General features: G+C 40.6%; 1 protein-coding gene and 7 non-coding genes across 8 annotated transcripts; all 8 read right to left on the reverse strand.

Annotated features, from left to right (window-relative positions):
- Positions 1 to 3511: 3511 nt before the first annotated feature.
- On the reverse strand, positions 3512 to 4717 carry LOC149615222 (uncharacterized). The gene has a single exon (XM_089857837.1). The coding sequence runs from the start codon at positions 4715 to 4717 to the stop codon at positions 3512 to 3514; it is 1206 nt and encodes a 401-aa protein (XP_089713963.1).
- A 5273-nt stretch (positions 4718 to 9990) lies between these two features.
- On the reverse strand, positions 9991 to 10072 carry TRNAS-GCU (transfer RNA serine (anticodon GCU)). Its single transcript has one exon. It is a non-coding gene; the product is annotated as a tRNA-Ser (tRNA).
- A 490-nt stretch (positions 10073 to 10562) lies between these two features.
- TRNAS-GCU (transfer RNA serine (anticodon GCU)) lies at positions 10563 to 10644 on the reverse strand. Its single transcript has one exon. It is a non-coding gene; the product is annotated as a tRNA-Ser (tRNA).
- A 491-nt stretch (positions 10645 to 11135) lies between these two features.
- On the reverse strand, positions 11136 to 11217 carry TRNAS-GCU (transfer RNA serine (anticodon GCU)). Its single transcript has one exon. It is a non-coding gene; the product is annotated as a tRNA-Ser (tRNA).
- A 348-nt stretch (positions 11218 to 11565) lies between these two features.
- TRNAG-GCC (transfer RNA glycine (anticodon GCC)) lies at positions 11566 to 11647 on the reverse strand. The gene has a single exon. It is a non-coding gene; the product is annotated as a tRNA-Gly (tRNA).
- Positions 11648 to 11708: 61 nt separating this feature from the next.
- On the reverse strand, positions 11709 to 11790 carry TRNAS-GCU (transfer RNA serine (anticodon GCU)). Its single transcript has one exon. It is a non-coding gene; the product is annotated as a tRNA-Ser (tRNA).
- Positions 11791 to 12138: 348 nt separating this feature from the next.
- Positions 12139 to 12220, reverse strand: TRNAS-GCU (transfer RNA serine (anticodon GCU)). Its single transcript has one exon. It is a non-coding gene; the product is annotated as a tRNA-Ser (tRNA).
- Positions 12221 to 12281: 61 nt separating this feature from the next.
- On the reverse strand, positions 12282 to 12363 carry TRNAS-GCU (transfer RNA serine (anticodon GCU)). Its single transcript has one exon. It is a non-coding gene; the product is annotated as a tRNA-Ser (tRNA).
- Positions 12364 to 19605: the final 7242 nt, after the last annotated feature.

The following is a 19605-nucleotide window of genomic DNA, read 5'->3' on the forward strand; positions in this document are numbered from 1 at the left end:
ATGAAGAAAATTGCTTTCATAATAAAGACTGAAAAATAATTAACTTTACAAATAGAAAGGATAGATATTTAATTTTTAATATCGATATTTTAAAGATACCTAGTTAATTTCCATTTCTAAGAGACCTTAGACAGTCTGAAACGGATTTGCAATCGGTCAAGGCAAAGAGAATATACCAAGAGGAGCAGAAAGTTTAGTATTACGCAAGGCTTTTGAAAAGCCCGGCCACGGTTTTGGAGTAACTAAATCCGGTTTTTGTTGATTGGCTTAGCAGCGACGCCTTTTATTGGTTAAATTGTGTCGACTGCTTATTTTTGGTGGTGGTAAAGGGTTGATCTCTGGGTTGACCGCTGACGTACAAAAGGTAATTTCTAAGTAGACGACACGGTCACGTGAACAACCGGAACTAGTTTCCCCAGATTCAGAGCCGTTCCCTATTTTCGAAGTCTCTGCTCCTCTTGGTATATTCTCTTTGGTCAAGGCGAGCCATATATTAACCATCATTGTAATGTAAAGTTGTAGTTCAGAAAAGTAATTGTTGCAATAATAAAGAATGAATTATATTGATGATTTCAAATTAATTGCATTAAGGACAGACAGCCAAATTTTGATACCAAATGAAAGGCCATGATGCAAACTCTCAGTTGATCCAACAAATATTATAATTATTAAAGTTTTTGAGTTTGGATGTTTCTTAGTCTTAATTCCGCTATAACTTCTGATTGGATTTGGATGAAGTTTGACATGTAGGCTGATTACGACCTGGATTAACATACAGGGTACGTTTAAACCCACTAGTTGGTTTGCTACTAATAATTTTAATTTGTGTGACAAAATTGTTGTTACTAACTACCACGCCGAGCAAGCCGTGTGAAAAAGCCTAGTTAAAACAATATGGTACCGGCCTGATTAGTAAGGCCCAAGGAGGATGTATAAGAGGAGAGACTCGTTCTAGAAAGTGGGGAGATAAAAAAATAAACATGAAAGTGACCGCATGCAGTGGCGCGAAACTTCTACGCGCAGGCCTTTGGTAAAGGCATAAGTTTATCATGCCTCTAAGTACACAAATATGGGTTACAACTGGGCATCTTAGGCAGGCTACTGTGACGTCAGAACTCGTATAGCGCTAAGATCCGAAGAGAGAAAATTTTGAAATTTCTGTCGCGGTGCAGCCACCAAGCGGTCGAGACGATTACTAAATGGGTCACGTGAAAAAAATCATCCAATGGGATAAGGGAGATTTTTACGTTTCGTATAGGCAGGCATTGGGGGGGGGAACGAATTTTACTTAAGCAACCCCAAATCCCCCTCTCTCTCTCTCTCTCTCTCATGAGATAGAGGCGGTTTCAGTCCCGAAACATTCTAAAAGGGATAAAAGAAACGCTAGGCAGTACAATTTTGTATTGAAGTTGAGGTGATAAATGATACGGAAAGAATATAGGGTTTCATTAAGGTGGAAGGTAAAGATTAGCTAAATTTCAATGGCAAATTGGTAATTTTTCTCACGTTGATTTGAAGCAACCGCTTTACTTATAAATTCACTGTTTTCAGTAAAATTAAGACTGTATCCTTCTCTTTGCCATGAAAAAATCTCAACATATAAATATGTTTAATTAGTTTTGAAATTAATTTTTAATGGGAAAGGATTTGTGATGACATTTTCCGTTGATTAAAGCGAACCAATTTGCTGAAAATTTCGAAATTGGTATTGATCGATGAGTTTTTAAATCCTACGTGCCCTGAATTAATTTGATGATAAAATATTTGAAATTAGCGGAGATATTGAATTAAAACGTAATTTTGGTTCTAGTTCAAAAACTCACTACTGATGTCACTGTAAGTACCTATTTTATTTTTAGTCGCAAGTCGTCACTCCCCCGAGCGTAAGCCTCACCCCCACAAGATTTTATTGTTAAACATGGCCTGGGTCCCTCCCCTACCTTCCCTCCTCCTTTCCCTCTGAAGAATGTTATAGTTCCTGTTGTGTTCGGTGAGTTAAATGATCGAATTGCGTTGTTACTTAAGCATATTTATTGCAAATACAAATATACTGCGCGTCTGGACAATACTAATTACAAAGTTAAAATCTAATCTTGTATGCTTCAGCTCGCTCCATGTTACTGCCCTTATCATATGTTGTTCGGGGCTTTTATACTGTTTTCTTATCTAAGGTCAGAGGTCTATTCTTATCTAGTGTTAGCTTTTTTATTAGATGTAACATTTCCCCTTGTCATAAATTTGAAGGCGTTCTGGAGGTCGGCTTGTTCTACTGGATCTTCTTGTGACTGGTTCGGTGCTGGTTTCAATGGTGGGTGTTTCGCTCGGGTTGTTCTCCTGGACTTCGGTTTCTGCAGATGCTGCTTCATGGTTTATTGGTATCGTGTTCCGGTTTGTTTCTTGGGCCGTGATTTCCTCGGACGATGCTATGTCGTAGTGTATCAAGGCAGGATTTAGTGAGTCGAGGTGACGTTTCCTGGTTTGTGCAACGTGGCGTCGAGTTTCTCCTTTCTCCGTCTGGATCGTCAGCATGGTTGCTCCAATTTTGTTGAGGATGATGCCTTGTGTCCACTTCTCGCCCTTTCCATAATTTCTGGTCCATACTGCTTCTCCGATTCGATACTTCTGGTTGAGGGGAGGTTCTGTCTCGGCATCGTGGTTTGTTTGCTATAACGGTCTTATCTGGTCCAAACGGCTACGTAGTTCTCGGTTGAGGAATAGCATAGCCGGAGATTTTCCCTTGTCGTGTGGAATTATTCGATGTGAGAAAAGCGTCTTGGCTATTCTGGATTTGATTGAACCGTCCGTGATCTTCGTGATTCCCTTTTTGATGGTGGACACCGCTTTTTCGGCGGGCCCGTCGGACTGCGGGTGGTATGGCGCGATCTTGAGGTGTCGTAAACCATTTTTGGCTGTGAAGGTGAGGAATTCGCCACTAGTGAATGACGTGGCGTTGTCTGACACGAGACATTCGGGAATTCCGTATCTTGCGAAGATGTCTCTGAGCAGATCTATGGTGGTGGTAGAATTTGCGGAAGGTGTGGGAATCGCCTCGATCCAGTTTGAGTACGAGTCTACCAAGACGAAGATCATTGTGCCTAGTATAGGTCCGGCGTAGTCAATGTGCACACGCTGCATGGGTCTCTCTGACGTTGGCCAATGTGAGACAGTTTGTGCAGGCATGTTTGTTCGCTGTTGACAAGCGTGACATTGCGCGACTGTCGATTCGATGTCTTCATCTATTCTGGGCCACCAGACATTAGATCGTGCGAGTCTTTTCAATTTCGTCATCCCGAAGTGCCCAGAATGCATTTCGTTCAGGATGGCTGTTCTGTACATCTTTGGTACGACTATCCTGTTGTGCCAAATGATTGTGTCTTGCAGGACGGATAACTTGTGTCTTCTGGTGAAATATCCTTTAATTTCGGGATATGGTACGGGAGGCCATCCATGGCGTATGCACATAAGCACGGCTGCAGTTTCGGGATCGGTTGCGGTGGCTTTTCTGATGTGTTCAGCAGTTGTGATTCCGAACGAGGATCTTTGCACGAGTAGTACGTACTCGGTTGGTTGTGGTATGTAGTCGGATCCAGTTGCGTCCGCATAGCGTTGGTCGGTTCAGGGTAGCGATGATCAAGGGTAACGTATGCGTTACGCCTTTGTATTCTACGTTGATATTGATGAAGCCTGAGGTTTCGACAAGACCGCCGTTATAATCTCGTAGAGTGATATTGACAGGTTGTATGTCGGGCAGGGCGAGGGATGCCCTTTTTGTCTTGTAGTAGTACAGGGACATTAGTGAATATGCAGCTCCGCAATCGATTTCCATCGTGACTGTGTTGTTGTTTATCGTGAAGTCGCAGTAGTACGGTGCCGGTGCAGGAGGTAGGGAACTCACTTGGAACAAGTGATATTCGTTCTCGACTTGTGATAGTGACGTGGAAGATGCTATTTGTGGCGTGGGCGTTAACGGTTGTGATGTAAACGTTGGCTGTTGTGGTAATGCTCCAACGTTGTGTACTCGTCTTGTGGTATTGTAGTGGCTGCCGTTGTCTCGATAAGATTTTTGCGTCGCTGAAAGGCAGACATTCTGTAGGTGACCCGTCTTTCCGCATGAGTTGCATGTTCTGTTCTTGAACTTGCATGAGTCCGCTCGATGAGTTGGATTACCGCATCTGAAGCATTTGTTCCGAAGAGACCCTGGAGTCGTGTGTGACGTGTAGCCAGTGGAACGTGTCGGCTTCGGTTGATGGGTGCGATGATGAGTATCCTTTCTCGATCGAGGGGCGATCTTGTGTACTGTTGCTGGTGCGGAGAGTTCGTGCAAGTTTTTTGATGCGGATTCCAGTGCCAGGGCTATTTCTTGAGCTTTAGCGAGTGTCAAGGTGCGTTCGGAGAGTAGGCGTGCCTGGATCGGTTCATTCTGTATCCCCGCGACGAATCGGTCCCGTAAGGCAGTGTCCAGGGTTGTGCCGAAACAGCAAAATTCTGCCAGTTTGCGTAGTTGAGCCAGGTATGTCGCTATGTTTTCACCGGGTAACCTGTTGCGTTGCTGGAAACGTAAACGTTCCATGATTTCCGATGGAGGTGGGTCGTAGTGGTTTGTCAGTGTTTGAACCAGTTCGGCGTACGTCTTGTCCGTGAGGTTTTCCGGTTTGATGAGACCTCGTAGAGTTGTGTAGGTGTTCGATCCTATCATAGTCAGGAAAGCGGCGCGCATGCGAGCGGGATCAGTGATTTCGTTTGCCGCAAAGTATAAATCCACTCACCTCTGACCTTAGATAAGAAAACAGTATAAAAGCCCCGAACAACATATGATAAGGGCAGTAACATGGAGCGAGCTGAAGCATACAAGATTAGATTTTAACTCTGTAATTAGTATTGTCCAGACGCGCAGTATATTTGTATTTGCAATAAATATGTTTAAGTAAGAACGCACTTCGATCATTTAACTCACCGAACACAACAGTACCCATGGCCGAGCCATAGTCCGTAGGTTCGGAGAGAGCAAATTCTCCCTAAGCCCCCTTTTCAAAACCGGTCGCATCACGTGACGTCAGTTTACTCAGCTGTGCGTCGAGGTAGGTACGCGAGAGAGAGATCAAAGAGGAGAGATAAAACTGTGTCATTATAGTTACCAGGGATGCCATATTGCGCTTGAAAGCCAGCAATTGGGCTTCTTCTCTAAAATATTGGCTGGAAATAAAACTGTGGTTGGCTGTTAGTCAGTTTTGGGCTGCTTTTCGATATATCGATTGACGGTTTTGAGCTTGTTTCCAATTATATTTTGGCGGGTTCAAGGTTTTCAATCTAGAAGAGACCTAGGTACACTCTTCACTTTCCGTGGTGGTGGTTAGTGCCTGAATTTCAAACAAAAAACTGAAACTTTCTCTATAGCGACAAAACTTATATATTTGGGCCTATATATTAGACGCCTTGGGAATTGTTTCTCTGACAAGTGACAATGGCAAAAGCGCGGCTCCCATTGTCCAAAAAGGGCAAGTTCCCTAAAAAATGTTTCAAAATCAAACGGCAGAATCAGGAGGCGAAAAAGATTTTTCTGTCAACGTAAGTACTCACTAACCATTACTTGATGTGAAACCGAAATGCTACAAATTAATAAATTATGTAATTAAACTTGTAGTTACCCTGCGGCAGAAGTTCTTGCAATGGGCTTGCCAAATGAAGAATTTGTGGCGAGGCCTAGAGTGCTTTCACCTGAAACGCCTTCAAGTACCCTAGTGTCTGAAAATGTGCCAACACAGGAAATTCTAGTCAAGTCACCAATGGGACTAGAAAATATTTCGTTTGTATCTGACCAACTTGAACCTCGTTGCGCGATCGACGAAACAACCTTGCCCAGTTTGAAAATTCTGCCCCTTACGCCAATGCAAAGAAAATTTGTCCCTCCAAAGCCAAACAGTGCTTTTCAAAACTTATACGGGAATAGAATAGTGAACATTAAAGACTTCATAACAGAAATAAGAGAGCTGGACGTTCATAGATGCGAAAAACATTTGGAAGGGAAAATGGAATTTGTAAAAGAATCGCGAAACGGATTAGTTTCAGACCTTATTTTCGAGTGCAAATATTGCAATAAATCGAAATCAATTTCCTCGTCAAAAAATGAATCGAGTCTAAGAGGTAGGCCCAAGATTCATGGTCTTTCCCGTGATACCAATGAAATTCCCATAAAAAATGAACTTACGCTAAACTCACTGGCTGTTTGGGGTTTCGTATCCATTGGAAGTGGGTATGAAAACATGGATGAGGTGTTTTCTGTGCTAGGAATACCAAACATGTCTAAACCTACATATACCAAAAAGGAGCAAATACTTGGAGAGGTAAGGAAATCGATTTCGTAAATTAGTTTTGGCCCTGGTTTTGGTTATTTAGCCAGGAGCTAGTCACTGGCACTTTTTTACACTTGAGTTTCGATTTGATAGTAATGTTTTTACTTGAGACACAATTGTTTATTTGTTTTACCCGCAGATGTGGGAGAAAGCTTTCCGAGACGAAATGAAAGAAGCTGGCAAATTAGAAAAACAGTTGGCTATTGAGAGTGGCGATGTCAACTCTGACACTGGTAATCCGTTTATAAGTGTAATTGTGGATGGTGGATGGTCGCAGCGAAGCCACGGTCATAGATACTCCGCTAAGAGTGGGGTAGCTTGTATTATTGGAGCTCGAACAAAACAACTACTAGAACTGAATAGGAGACAAAAATACTGTGTGATTTGCGGCAAAAAAACGATGTAGTGAAAATAAAGCAGTTCCATCTCATAAGTGTTACAAAAATTGGAAGGGTTCATCCCCAGCAATGGAGGCAGATATTCTTATTGAAGGTTTCGATAAAAGTATTGAAACACACGGTTTGGAGTACAGAACTGTAATAGGGTATGGTGATTCATCTGTACATTCAAAGCTTCAAGAAAACGTGGATTACGGAGATAAAATTAAAAAAAGCGAGTGCGCCAATCACGTGACACGAAAATACCGATCTAAGCTTTACGCGATAGCCAAATTTCACCCAGAAGCCTTGACAACATCGAGGATAGTTCGAATGGGGAAAGCTATGAGAGGGGCTATCGCCCACGTCGCCGCGGAACTAAAAGAAGCAACCATACAGTTGCATGGCGATGTTAAACAAGTTGTTTCGCTTCAAAATAAATACGCTGAAATTCTAAGGCAAGATATTAGAAACATCTACTTCCATGTTTTTGGTCGGCACGATAATTGTCGTCCCTATTTCTGCGAGTCCGCGGGTCCAGATAGGTTTTCTCTCTTGACCCCAGCTTTAGAAGTGAAACTGAAGAACGCTTCACAAAGAGCGCAAGACCTAGCAACGGCTCTTTTGCAAAACGAAACAAATAATTTTGCGGAAAACTTCATGTCCTTGGTCGCAAAAACTGTTGGAGGAAAACAAATATGTTTCAACAGACGTGGATCCTATTTCACGCGTTGCATCGCAGCTGCGCTACAATTTCAACTAGGTAGAAATTGGCATGCAAAAATTATGAAAACTGTGACCAGTGAGAGCCCTTGTGTCACAATTAAAACTCATGGTAGTCGAAATGCGAGGCAGAAAAATTACAAGAGAACGAGCCTGGAAAAAACGTATAAGGGAGATGAAAGAAAGCCAAGAAGCCGAAGAACGCAATCATGAGACGCGTGATTTCAAAAACTACGGAGAAAATTCAGAAAAACCAGATATGGTCCCTGATGCTATGGAAAGAAGGAGAAAGGAAATTTTCGACGAAATTGCAGTAACTAAGAAGCAACAAGATATTATCCATAAGAGGACCAAAGACCAGGCTGATTGCGAGGAATGGCACTTGTTACGAAAGAATCGAATTACAGCGTCTAATTTTGGAAAAATAATGAAAAGAAGGCCGCAAACATTATACCGAAATTTAGTGAAAACAATTCTATACCCGAAAGCTTTCTCAAATGTGGCGGTTGAATGGGGCAAAAGAAAAGAACAAAAGGCGATAGAAGAATACGAGATGCATTCTAACAAACAGGTGACAAAATGTGGAATTTTCATTGACACCGATATGGGTTTTTTGGGCGCTTCACCAGATGGATTGGTGGATAACGATGGTATTTTAGAGGTGAAATGTCCCCATTCGGTCCGTTTTTGTCACCCCCTAGACTCCCCAAATAAGAAAAAAACAATTTTGTTCAAGCATAGTCAATGGTCAGCTGAAATTGAAAAGAAATCACGACTATTTTCAACAAATTCAGGGGCAGCTACATATAGCGAAGTGAAACTATTGTGACTTTGTTATTTGGACCCTAAAAGGACTGAGTATCGAAAGAATCTTCCCAGATCCAAGTTACTGGGAGAGAGCAATCCCCAAGCTTCGTTTCTTTTATGAGGAATGCCTTCTGCCAGAAATCATTGACTCTCGACACTTCAGATCACTGGAAATAAGAGAGCCAAAGTCACTAGAGGAGCCGCCAAAGAAAAAGGTGAAAACTTCGAACGTTCCCCTTACAAAAAACTTGGCGAAACGAAAACCAAAAACAGTGACGACAAAACTAAATTAAAATCAAATTGTCGAAATCATGTAGTTACAAAGCCTTTTTTGGGGCTACTCGAATTTTGAAGTTATAAGTTACATAAATATATTTTGCAATTTTTCCTGTTACTTTCCACTTGATATTTTTCTCCCATAGTAACATTGCTTCACCACCATTGTTGCCAATTTATTTTTAGCCACATCGCATATATACGATAAGGCTATTAGTTTGTCCCGCGAGCCTGTCACCCGTCAACAGTAAGGATTCCACGCTTTTCATCTCACTCCACTATTTCAGAATTCAAAGAAATCAAGGGGAATTTTTATCAAAAGGAACTATATACCGACGTGCTGAGATAGCTCTAAGAGAGAGAGAGCGAATGAGAGAGAGAGAGCGAGAGAGAGAGAGAGAGAGAGAGAGAGAGAGAGGAATGGGATGGATGTAGAACCGGTCCGTGCGGGCGAGAATTCTAGAAGCGCGCTTTTAATTTTTTTGGTTTCTTCTTAGCTACAAGTTATCAATGGGACTAGTAGTTTTACCTGAGTAGTAGTAGTGGTAGTAGAAGTAGTATTAGTATTAGTAATTTAGTAACGGGCGTTGGCGATATTTGATTCTCTTTGCCAAGTAGCCATTGAAAAATTATTCCCTCTGACCGGTATATTAGGGGATATTTCACTAGAAGTATATTTATTGTAGTAGGGATAGCAAGAGTACGTAAACGATGTGGATAAATTATGGGCTTATCCATCTTGTTATTATCAAATTTATTGAAGAAAACATTAGAACTTGCTACTATCTTCCTTCTTGACTGAACAGCATGTGGTCCGTCTGTAATTATAGTGAGCCCGCACGTGGACACCTTGAGCCGGTTTTAGACGTGAGTATAGAAAGGAGAGGGAAGGGGCAAGGTAACTATAACGGCAGAGCCCGATCTCTCTCTCACGCCTACCTACCGCGGTGCACAGCTGAGAAAATTTCTCGAGTTTTTACTACAGCAATAACCAGGGGGGGGCTGACAAAGAATTTGGTCTCTCGGAGAGTCCTTCTTGTACATGCTCACTGGGAAGAGATATTCCGGTGATTTTCCACGCCCCTCTCGATGATTGGCGATTTCCGTACGATTATGTGGGAAAAATGTACCAAAAAACAGTTCATACCCCCCGAACATTACGACCCCTGTTATGAAAGTCAGAGACATCTGGTGTTTTTGTGGCGTACTAAATAAATGTTATATTCCGCCTTAACTACTCGGCCACCCCGTCCTCGATTTAAAACTGGTTTAATTATTTTGACTGCATTTGTGCTCAAAACAAACCGGACAAAACGACGGAGGCGAGATTCGAACTCAGGTGTTTAGAGCCCAATGTATTAGCAATCCATCGCCTTAACCACTCGGAAATCTCTTCCGCGATTTAAAGGAGTTTAATCATTTTGACAGAATTTGTGTTCAAAACAAACCGGATAAAACGACGGAGGCGAGATTCGAACTCGCGCAGGCAGAGCCCAAAGGATTAGCAGTCCATCGCCTTAACCACTCGGCCACCCCGTCCTCGATTTAAAACTGGTTTAATTATTTTGCCTGAAATTGTGATTAAAACAATCCGGTTAAAACGACGGAGGCAAAATTCGAACTCGCCCGGGCAGAGCACACTGGATTAGCAGTCCACCGCATTAATCACTCGCCACCCCGTCCGCGGTTTCGACTAGTTTAATCATTTTGCCTGCATTTGTGTTCAAAACAAACCGGATAAAACGTCGGAGGCGAGATTCGAACTCGCGTGTTTAGAGCCCAATGTATTAGCAATCCATCGCCTTAACCACTCGGGAATCCCTTCCGCGATTTAAAGTCGATTAATCATTTTGACTGCATTTGTGTTCAAAACAAACCGGATAAAACGACGGAGGCGAGATTCGAACTCGTGCGGGCAGAGCCCAATTAATTGGCAGTCCATCGGCTTAACCACTCGGCCATCCCTTCCTCGATTTAACCGAGTTTAATCATTATGACTGCATTTGTGCTCAAAACAAACCGGATAAAACGACGGAGGCGAGATTCGAACTCGCGCAGGCAGAGCCCAAAGGATTAGCAGTCCATCGCCTTAACCACTCGGCCACCCCGTCCTCGATTTAAAACTGGTTTAATTATTTTGCCTGAAATTGTGATTAAAACAATCCGGTTAAAACGACGGAGGCAAAATTCGAACTCGCCCGGGCAGAGCACATTGGATTAGCAGTCAACCGCCTTAATCACTCGGCCACTTCGTCCGCGGTTTCGACTAGTTTAATCATTTTGCCTGCATTTGTGTTCAAAACAAACCGGATAAAACGTCGGAGGCGAGATTCGAACTCGCGTGTTTAGAGCCCAATGTATTAGCAATCCATCGCCTTAACCACTCGGGAATCCCTTCCGCGATTTAAAGTCGATTAATCATTTTGACTGCATTTGTGTTCAAAACAAACCGGATAAAACGACGGAGGCGAGATTCGAACTCGTGCGGGCAGAGCCCAATTAATTGGCAGTCCATCGGCTTAACCACTCGGCCATCCCTTCCTCGATTTAACCGAGTTTAATCATTATGACTGCATTTGTGCTCAAAACAAACCGGATAAAACGACGGAGGCGAGATTCGAACTCGCGCAGGCAGAGCCCAAAGGATTAGCAGTCCATCGCCTTAACCACTCGGCCACCCCGTCCTCGATTTAAAACTGGTTTAATTATTTTGCCTGAAATTGTGATTAAAACAATCCGGTTAAAACGACGGAGGCAAAATTCGAACTCGCCCGGGCAGAGCACATTGGATTAGCAGTCAACCGCCTTAATCACTCGGCCACTTCGTCCGCGGTTTCGACTAGTTTAATCATTTTGCCTGCATTTGTGTTCAAAACAAACCGGATAAAACGTCGGAGGCGAGATTCGAACTCGCGTGTTTAGAGCCCAATGTATTAGCAATCCATCGCCTTAACCACTCGGGAATCCCTTCCGCGATTTAAAGGAGATTAATCATTTTGACTGCATTTGTGTTCAAAACAAACCGGATAAAACGACGGAGGCGAGATTCGAACTCGTGCGGGCAGAGCCCAATTAATTGGCAGTCCATCGCCTTAACCACTCGGCCATCCCTTCCTCGATTTAACCGAGTTTAATCATTATGACTGCATTTGTGCTCAAAACAAACCGGATAAAACGACGGAGGCGAGATTCGAACTCGCGCAGGCAGAGCCCAAAGGATTAGCAGTCCATCGCCTTAACCACTCGGCCACCCCGTCCTCGATTTAAAACTGGTTTAATTATTTTGCCTGAAATTGTGATTAAAACAATCCGGTTAAAACGACGGAGGCAAAATTCGAACTCGCCCGGGCAGAGCACATTGGATTAGCAGTCCACCGCCTTAATCACTCGGCCACCCCGTCCGCGGTTTCGACTAGTTTAATCATTTTGCCTGCATTTGTGTTCAAAACAAACCGGATAAAACGTCGGAGGCGAGATTCGAACTCGCGTGTTTAGAGCCCAATGTATTAGCAATCCATCGCCTTAACCACTCGGGAATCCCTTCCGCGATTTAAAGGAGATTAATCATTTTGACTGCATTTGTGTTCAAAACAAACCGGATAAAACGACGGAGGCGAGATTCGAACTCGCGCGGGCAGAGCCCAATGGATTAGCAGTCCATCGCCTTAATCACTCGGCCAGCCCGTCCGCGGTTTCGACTAGTTTAATCATTTTGTCTGCATTTGTGTTCAAAACAATCCGGTTAAAACGACGGAGGCAAGATTCGAACTCGCCCGGGCAGAGCCCATTGGATTAGCAGTCCATCGCCTTAATCACTCGGCCACCCCGTCCGCGGTTTCGACTAGTTTAATCATTTTGCCTGCATTTGTGTTCAAAACAAACCGGATAAAACGACGAAGGCAAGGTTCGAGCTCGCGCGGGCAGAGCCCAATGGATTAATAAAAAATGCCTTGATTAGAATCAAGACCTAAAAAGTATCGATAAGACTGAGGTTATCACTTGACTGAAGGATCAGATATTAATCAAAAATGTCTTGATTGGAATCAAGACCTAAAAAGTATCGATAAGACTGAGGTTATCACTTGACTGAAGGATCAGATATTAATCAAAAATGTCTTGATTGGAATCAAGACCTAAAAAAGTGTCGATAAGACTGAGGTTATCGCTTGACTAAAGGTTCAGATATTAATTTTGATTTTAAATTGAATCTTAAAGGCGTACTTAAGAAAAAACAACGTTCCATAACCGTATTCCGTTGAAATAACTTATTTTACTGGTAATCAATTTCAAAAATTTACTTATCTCGGCTTTTCGACCACAATTCCATCATGGAACTAACTAACGCTTGGGACGGTCCGCACCGATAGAACTTACATTAGTCTCTCTGAAAAACATTCGTTGATAAACCCTCCCGCTTTTAAATCCCCCCTCCTAAAATTTGGTGATTCAAAACTGAAATAAGGTAATTCTTAACGCCACCTATAATTTAGTTTTCGTACTAATATACGGGATCCGCACTAGAAGTCGTCCGCTATGCTAGGCGTAGCTTAACCATGGTGTAACCTTTGTGTAAATTGTGCTACTATGGAACTAACTAACGCTTAGAAGTTCATTTTATCCCAAACTTTGAAACATAATTTATTTACGGAACTAAGTATTTAACACTTTAAAGGTTGTACCGTTGTTTTTAAAATAATTATAAATATGGATATGTGTGTATAGTGGTTGTAGAAGTGACAATCGCCAAGCTCATAAACAGTACATGAGATATGCAGAGTTTATCGCTTTGCCTAAACCTAAGCGTAATTATGAAATAGCAGACTGCTTTTAAGGCTTTTTGTTACCCCCCCCCTTTAAAAATTGAATCACATTTCCGGTTCGCACCAAAATCTCGCTAGGGTGCGTTGTCACCGAACATTTCTCAGATATTCATGCTTGCGGACCGTCCCTAGCGTTAGTTAGTTCCATGACTCCATTCCCCGAAAACATTTTATCATTACATTAATTACTTTTGAGAGAGTACGTGTTTGACATCGCGTTTAAAAAGATCTCTAAAGACGTTGCATCCCCATTCGTGCCCGGCTCGGTTCGCAGTGGAATTTTTTAATTATTCTAATAGGGACAGTATAGAGCTTTACTCGTGGTTATGCACAATGATGTAATATCAAGTGTACTTTAGGCATTCGTCATACTGTTCTTTCTCATGATTAGGGTTACTCCTCTATTTCTTTCTAGTTTCAATCAATGGTTAGAGATTATACGATTTGGCACGATACTACGTTATATACATTTGTAAATTCTTAGTACCACAAAATGAAAAAAACAATTCATTTTTTTGATATTTGGGTTTGAAATTAAAAGACTCATGATAGTAGTTAAATGAACGAAAAGTCTAGGGAATGACCCGGGTAAAGAGTAGCAAAATGAGAAGAAACGTTGCTGCAAGCTAGCAGAGGGGGAGGGTAGTGAAAGTAGTAATCTGCAATTTTGTTTGTTCAAATCTTAATTTTTCATGAAAAATTCAAAGATTGATTTGGCGTGAACGAGTGGTAAATATCATATAACAGCGAAAAACGCATATTATTATCCTCTGCTGGACCATAACTCACTCGATCCACGCTAACGGACGATAGCTGCTCGCTCTTTAGCGCGTGATCGAGTGGGCTACGACTGGAACCGAAGTCCTCCCAGCATACTCAGAGTTTAGATAGGGTCTTACTGTACGGGATCGAAAAGGATGCTCCCTCTGTCTTAAAAAATAGGAGGTACTTCTCATAGAAATCCAATGGCGCTAGGTGGCAGCACTTAACAATAGTTTTCGGTAGAGGCGTCACAAAGTACACTGGGAGAGTTTCAGTGCCGCAGGTTATACATGATAATATTTCCACTCCATATTTCCTCATTTCTCCCTGGTCGTAGTAGTAGCGGGTTAAGCTCTAATTTGTTGATGGTTTGTTGGTTTCGAAAGGGTTATATGGTGCTTGTAACTTTTTGAAGTTTTTTGTCATAGCAGCTAAACAAACCGCTATAAATTTTTATTGTGTAATTTGTGTTAAAGCTCACACGTTATCTTTCAAAAGTAAATAATGTAATGATAAAATGATTTCGGGGAATGGAATTGTGGTCGAAAAGTCGAGATAAGTAAATTTTTGAAATTGATTACCAGTAAAATAAGTTATTTCAACGGAATACGGTAATGGAACGTTGTTTTTTCTTAAGCGCGCCTTTAAGTTTCAATTTAAAATCAAAATTAATATCTGAACCTTTAGGCAAGCGATAACCTCAGTCTTATCGACACTTTTTAGGTCTTGATTCCAATCAAGACATTTTTGATGAATATCTGATCCTTCAGTCAAGTGATAACCTCAGTCTTATCGATACTTTTTAGGTCTTGATTCTAATCAAGGCATTTTTTATTAATATCTGCAAAGTCAGTCTTAATTGTTTATTAATTTATTTTCATGTTTAAACTGCGGGTGATTTTAGACATTATTTCATTCCCTCATACCATAGAATAGGCCTTATTTTTAATTTCCGATGGATGCTGACCAGAAATAAACTAGATGTTCCCAAGCTGATCATTTTTGAAGTTTGTTTCAACTGTCATTGTTTCAACAACTGATTTAAATACGGATATTTTTATTAACTTTCACGTTTAACTCCCATAGTCGCAACGAATCGAGGAAGGACAGATAAATCTTTTGTGGCTAAAGGAGCGCCTTTTATTATGGTTTAATGAAAGTGAAATACCAAAATTGCGCTACAAGTTAATATAAATAAACAAACTAGGAATAATTTGGAAAAGGTAGCAATATTTTTGGGTAAAACGATATCCAAGTTAGTATTATCACTCAAAGGTGTGCAATTTGACAATAATTTGAAAGCAATAACAGGCGCATATTTAGTGACACGGCGCTCCTTTGGGCTGCTAGATATTTTCAATTCTGTGTAAGTTGCTAAAATTTGGCATAAGCTTTTTTAAGGTCGGCCCTTGTGTACACTTGTAATTGCTTCCTGCCTTTGGTAGGGAAAAGTTGTAGTGTAGATTATTAGGCAGTGTGTTAGGGCAGGCAATGGAAGCGTGTTTAGCTTTAGCATTAAGTATTGGAAATAACTATTTATTTGTACTTATGAAATGAATGGCGAAATTACGTGTTGTCAGCTATTTTAGCTTTGGTAAATGCAGTTAAATGAGAGTACAGTAATTTAATGATTTCAAAAATTAGGGTTAATATTTTCATACAAAAAAAGTAGTTCTTTATATAATAATTATAACATTATCTGGAATTTTAATTTTTTTATAATTCCTTATGATTCATTAAAGAATTAAATAACATTATGAATATTTGGTTTTTTTGGAGTGTTTTAAAAGTTTTAAGCGCGCAAGATGATGTTCTGTTAATGCACGAAAGGTTTACTTTATATACACGATTGGCTTGGTATTTGCTACGTTCATTTATAGCATGCTACATGGGCTTAAATTTCCATGGTTGATATGTAATTATAAATTCTATAATTAAAATTTTTGCCAGTAATATTTTTTATTTTCCATGTTTAAGCTAATAGTTGCGTTTTTAAAGGGTTTTATTCATAACTTCAGAAGGAAAATTTATTTTTGGCACCAGAATGGATTTTAAAAATAATTATTGATTTGTTCCCGTAAAATTTTCAATTCAGCGTTAAATGTAAGTTTCACTATGGATACATTGTAGAGATTATTAAAATGTTCATAGACAATCATACGTGAAGATTGGACTTAGAAAGTTCAACATAACTTTTAAATTAAATCACCATTAACATATTTAAAGATACTTTTTAAAAGGGTACTGATTCGTTGATGTAGTATTTGAGAGTTATTCAAATGCCCTTTAATTGTTAGTGACAATATCAATTCATTTCATAAACAGTTTTCGAATTTATTATTTCTACACGATGGCGTTAGTCGTTGATGAGTAAATGTCATTAATTGGTAGTTTTAATTACCGATTTCGTCGAGCTTGTTTTGTTTGCCAATCGTTCATTGCGATGGTTTTAGTTACGAAGTTTCAATTCAAATTGAAAGTCCACGGTGATGAACTAGAGTTAAGCAAGTAGTCCACTAAGCCTTGTGAAACCGTATCGTTAACGTAACGTCACGATTCCAAATACGAACAGAACGCCATCTGATAACGATTCTTTAACGATGCTTTCGGACAGAGAATATGCAGCCATTATACCGTACAAGATGGCGGCCACTCAAGGGGGGAGGAGTCGGGTTTTTTCGATCTCCTCTCTTTACCTGTCAACATTTGATTGACTGTTTGTATAGGCTTATAACAAAAGATGGTTTTGTAGGAATAAAGACCATAATATAAAGTGAAAAATATTATTGACAAATTTATTCTAATCGTAATAAAATTAATTGCAATTAACATACACAAAAAAAATGTCTGCAGACAAAAACCCCAGTTAATTAAATGCTTAAAAACTATACAATTATATACAACTTTACAAATTTAAATTTACTTAAGATATCCGGGGAAAACTCTAACCTTGTCGACGACTACCTGATATGTTTTAGTTTGATCAATAGTAACTAAAGTGTGATTAGGTAATCGTCGAATTTGGGGGCCAATTGGTACTTGTACAGAGTTCATTTCGGGTTTCCCCTGATTATTTACACCTAACAATTTTTTCATAATATCAAAATTGACATGATTTTCTGTTGACGAATTTAAATAAAAACCTTTAACTTTAATTATGTTAGTGATTTTTTCTGTTGCGGGGTCGTAAATGTTCATGGAGTAATTCTTTGCACCAGCGCTTCCAAACTCACAAATGTAAGCGTCTTTGCCGTATGGCTCTAGCTCATTCTTTAGCACACTAAGATAATCGCCTGTAGGGAGTATAGGGACGCCATCTGGCGAGAGGTAGATAGGGCTATCGGTATCCATATAAAAACAGAGATCAACTACCATCTCAAGATGTTTTAAGAGGTGAAGACGTGCCATAGTTGTAGTATAACACGCTATAACTACGTTAGTATGTTTGTGAGATATCTCGTTTTCTGCAATATCTTCTGATTTGACGAGAATAGTGTTGTCATTTAATGTCAATAGAGTTTTGACCTCTTTGTCGGGGTTAAGAAGTAGTTCATACAGGGTTTTTGCGTCTTTTATTATATCTGTTGAGACGTGTCGGGTGTTTTGTCCGAACTTCCCCCAAAAAGAGTTCAGCATGAGCTTACTTAGGCATCTTAAACCTTCATTCTTTTCTATTTTATTTATGTCTAAATCGATCCCCTCGACTTCTTTGTATTTTTTGACGTAGTTTTCTTTATCCTCTTGGGTGACGCAATCGGCAGGGAAGCCGCTGGCCAGGGTTTTATATTCAAGGAACGCGTTTACATAGTCTTTAAAAAGACCACCCTGTTTAGTACTGGGATCGTATTGTGTTACCTGGTACGACCAGGCTTCATACATCCGCGTGATTTCGTACCCTCGCTCCACGGCGTATCTTAGTTCATCTGTTACCCAAGTCCCCCGCAGTTGTCTTTGATCAGGTGTGTGTGTGCAGTCACCTTGAAATTGAGTTTTACAACAGGTGTAACAGAGGGGAAAGGTGAGCTTACAGTTTATACGAGCAGGCAAAACAGGATGTATCAGATTTTGGGCCGGAAGTACGTCACATTTGAGGAGCCCGTCAAAAGAGAAGATGTCCGGAAAATTTTCCAGAATAATTTGGGGATGACCAATTGGAATTTTTCCCGTTTTGTTGACGAATGGGTATAAACTCGTGAAATCGACGTAGTGCATTTTTTCTGTCCCCGTTGTTTTATGGTATAGCTTGTTAGCACCGCAACGTCCGCCGAAGAAAGCGTCGCGAGGGTTCAGTCTTTTGGATGTTTTGATCCGGATGTCGTTCCGTTTTAAAAATTCATTAATTTCGGGGTTATTTGCTATGTCTTGTTGCCATTCACATTCCCATTTGACATTGACTGTATATCCCAGGGCTTCTAGTTTGCTAATTTTCTTCTCGGTTCTCGAATAACGCGTGTTTAACGTTTCAGTAGGGTCACCGTGTAACATCTTGTTTCTATTGATGGGAAAGTGTATTTTGCATCCATGATAATAGCAGCCCATGTATTCGAACACTTCTTTGTTGATTGAACAATAGCCATCTACCTTTAGGGTTTGGATTTTAACCTCTTTGCCTCTAAAAGAGGATTGAATAGGTATATTTCTCTCATGAGACGTCCATTCAAGCCATTCAATGGCGCCTAAAGACTGGTTCTCGCCTAGTCTGTAATAGTTTGATGGGATGATGCTAATTGTGTTCGATTTAAGATAATTTTTTCGATACACGTAGGAACACACTCCAGGGAGGGTAACAGAGCCGCAATTAAATGGATCTACGGTAGTGACTTTAAGCAGGAGTGACCGAAAGGTTAAACATCCTAGAAAGAGAAGTAGAGTATCGTTTTCGCAATAATAATAAAGCTCGTTTAAAAAGTTGAACCCTTTCTCTTTACTGACTTCGGAGTTGTGCCATTTCATGAAGGTGCCCAAGTTTTTCCTGGTAAAGTACTGGCACCCGTAAGCCTCTGTGGGGGGTAAAGTATTTTCTAACACGTAGTTTGTCTCTTCCTGTCTGTCTATATCGAACTCGTGATAAACTACGTTGAAAATAAAATGGGGAAAGTACCCTTTGGCGGCATTAGGGAGTCCGAAAGTGGCGGGGAACTTAGATAAAGCTACAGGGATAAAATTGTACGAGTCGAGGAATAAAAGATTGGAGAGCTTCATCTCTAAAATACGTGTACCGTTAATTTTCAGAGTTTCGGGTACAAATTTCTCGTCCCTATTAATTATTTCCCTAATTAATAGTTGATTGTCGTAATTGCTGCCAAAATGTGATAATACAATAACCTTCTTTACGTCGTATAAACTGACTAAATAGTCCAGGAATAAAGCTATAGGTTTTCCGGTTGAGAAACGCTGTTTGCGAGGTCCAAATTGGTTGCATTTGATACAATTAAAATCTAGGGATTTTTCTTCTATACAGTCTCCGCAAACGGAGATGCTAACGCATAA

Source organism: Phalangium opilio, unplaced genomic scaffold, assembly GCF_054372755.1.
Source record: "Phalangium opilio isolate 3A_F unplaced genomic scaffold, DU_Popi_V2 ptg000225l_1, whole genome shotgun sequence".
NCBI classification, from domain to species: Eukaryota; Metazoa; Arthropoda; class Arachnida; order Opiliones; family Phalangiidae; genus Phalangium; species Phalangium opilio.